Source organism: Malurus melanocephalus, unplaced genomic scaffold, assembly GCF_030028575.1.
Source record: "Malurus melanocephalus ecotype Western Australia unplaced genomic scaffold, MMel_1.1 scaffold_2029, whole genome shotgun sequence".
In the NCBI taxonomy this organism is placed as follows: domain Eukaryota; kingdom Metazoa; phylum Chordata; class Aves; order Passeriformes; family Maluridae; genus Malurus; species Malurus melanocephalus.
Window position 1 is genome coordinate 11,393 of NW_026625261.1, and position 405 is coordinate 11,797.

At 51.6% G+C, this 405-nt stretch overlaps 1 protein-coding gene across 1 annotated transcript in view; it reads left to right on the plus strand.

Annotated features, from left to right (window-relative positions):
- OPTC (opticin) overlaps nt 1-304 on the plus strand; it is a gene marked incomplete at its 3' end in the record, with an annotated part of 6,603 nt that extends 6,299 nt beyond the window's left edge. Inside the window, exon 5 of the mRNA XM_057388500.1 lies at nt 209-304. Within this exon, the coding sequence (XP_057244483.1) occupies nt 209-304 (96 nt within the window). The remainder of the gene's footprint in view (nt 1-208) is intronic.
- Nucleotides 305-405: the final 101 nt, after the last annotated feature.

The window sequence follows — 405 nt, forward strand, 5'->3', positions numbered from 1 at the left end:
GTTCATCTTTAGGGGTTCATCTCTAGGGCATTAATCTCTATGGGGTTCATCTCTATGGGATTTCATCTTTAGGGTGTTCATCTCTAGAGGATTTGTCTTTAGGAGGTCTCATCTCTATGGGGTTTATCTCTAGTGGGTTCATCTCTATGGGGTTCATGTTTAGGGGCTTCATATTTAGGGGGTTTTCACCTCTGCCCTCTCCCCGCAGGACCTGAAGCAGCTGCAGTTCCTCCATCTCTCCGATAATCAGCTGGATTTTATCCCGGTGCCCCTTCCCGAGAGCCTGCGCTCCCTGCACCTCCAGGTGGGATGGGCTCTGCCTCTACCTGAGCCCAGCAGAGCCTTCCTTTGCTTCCTTCTCTTCCTCTTCTTCCTCCTTGTCCTGGTCCCTGTCCTGGTCCTGAT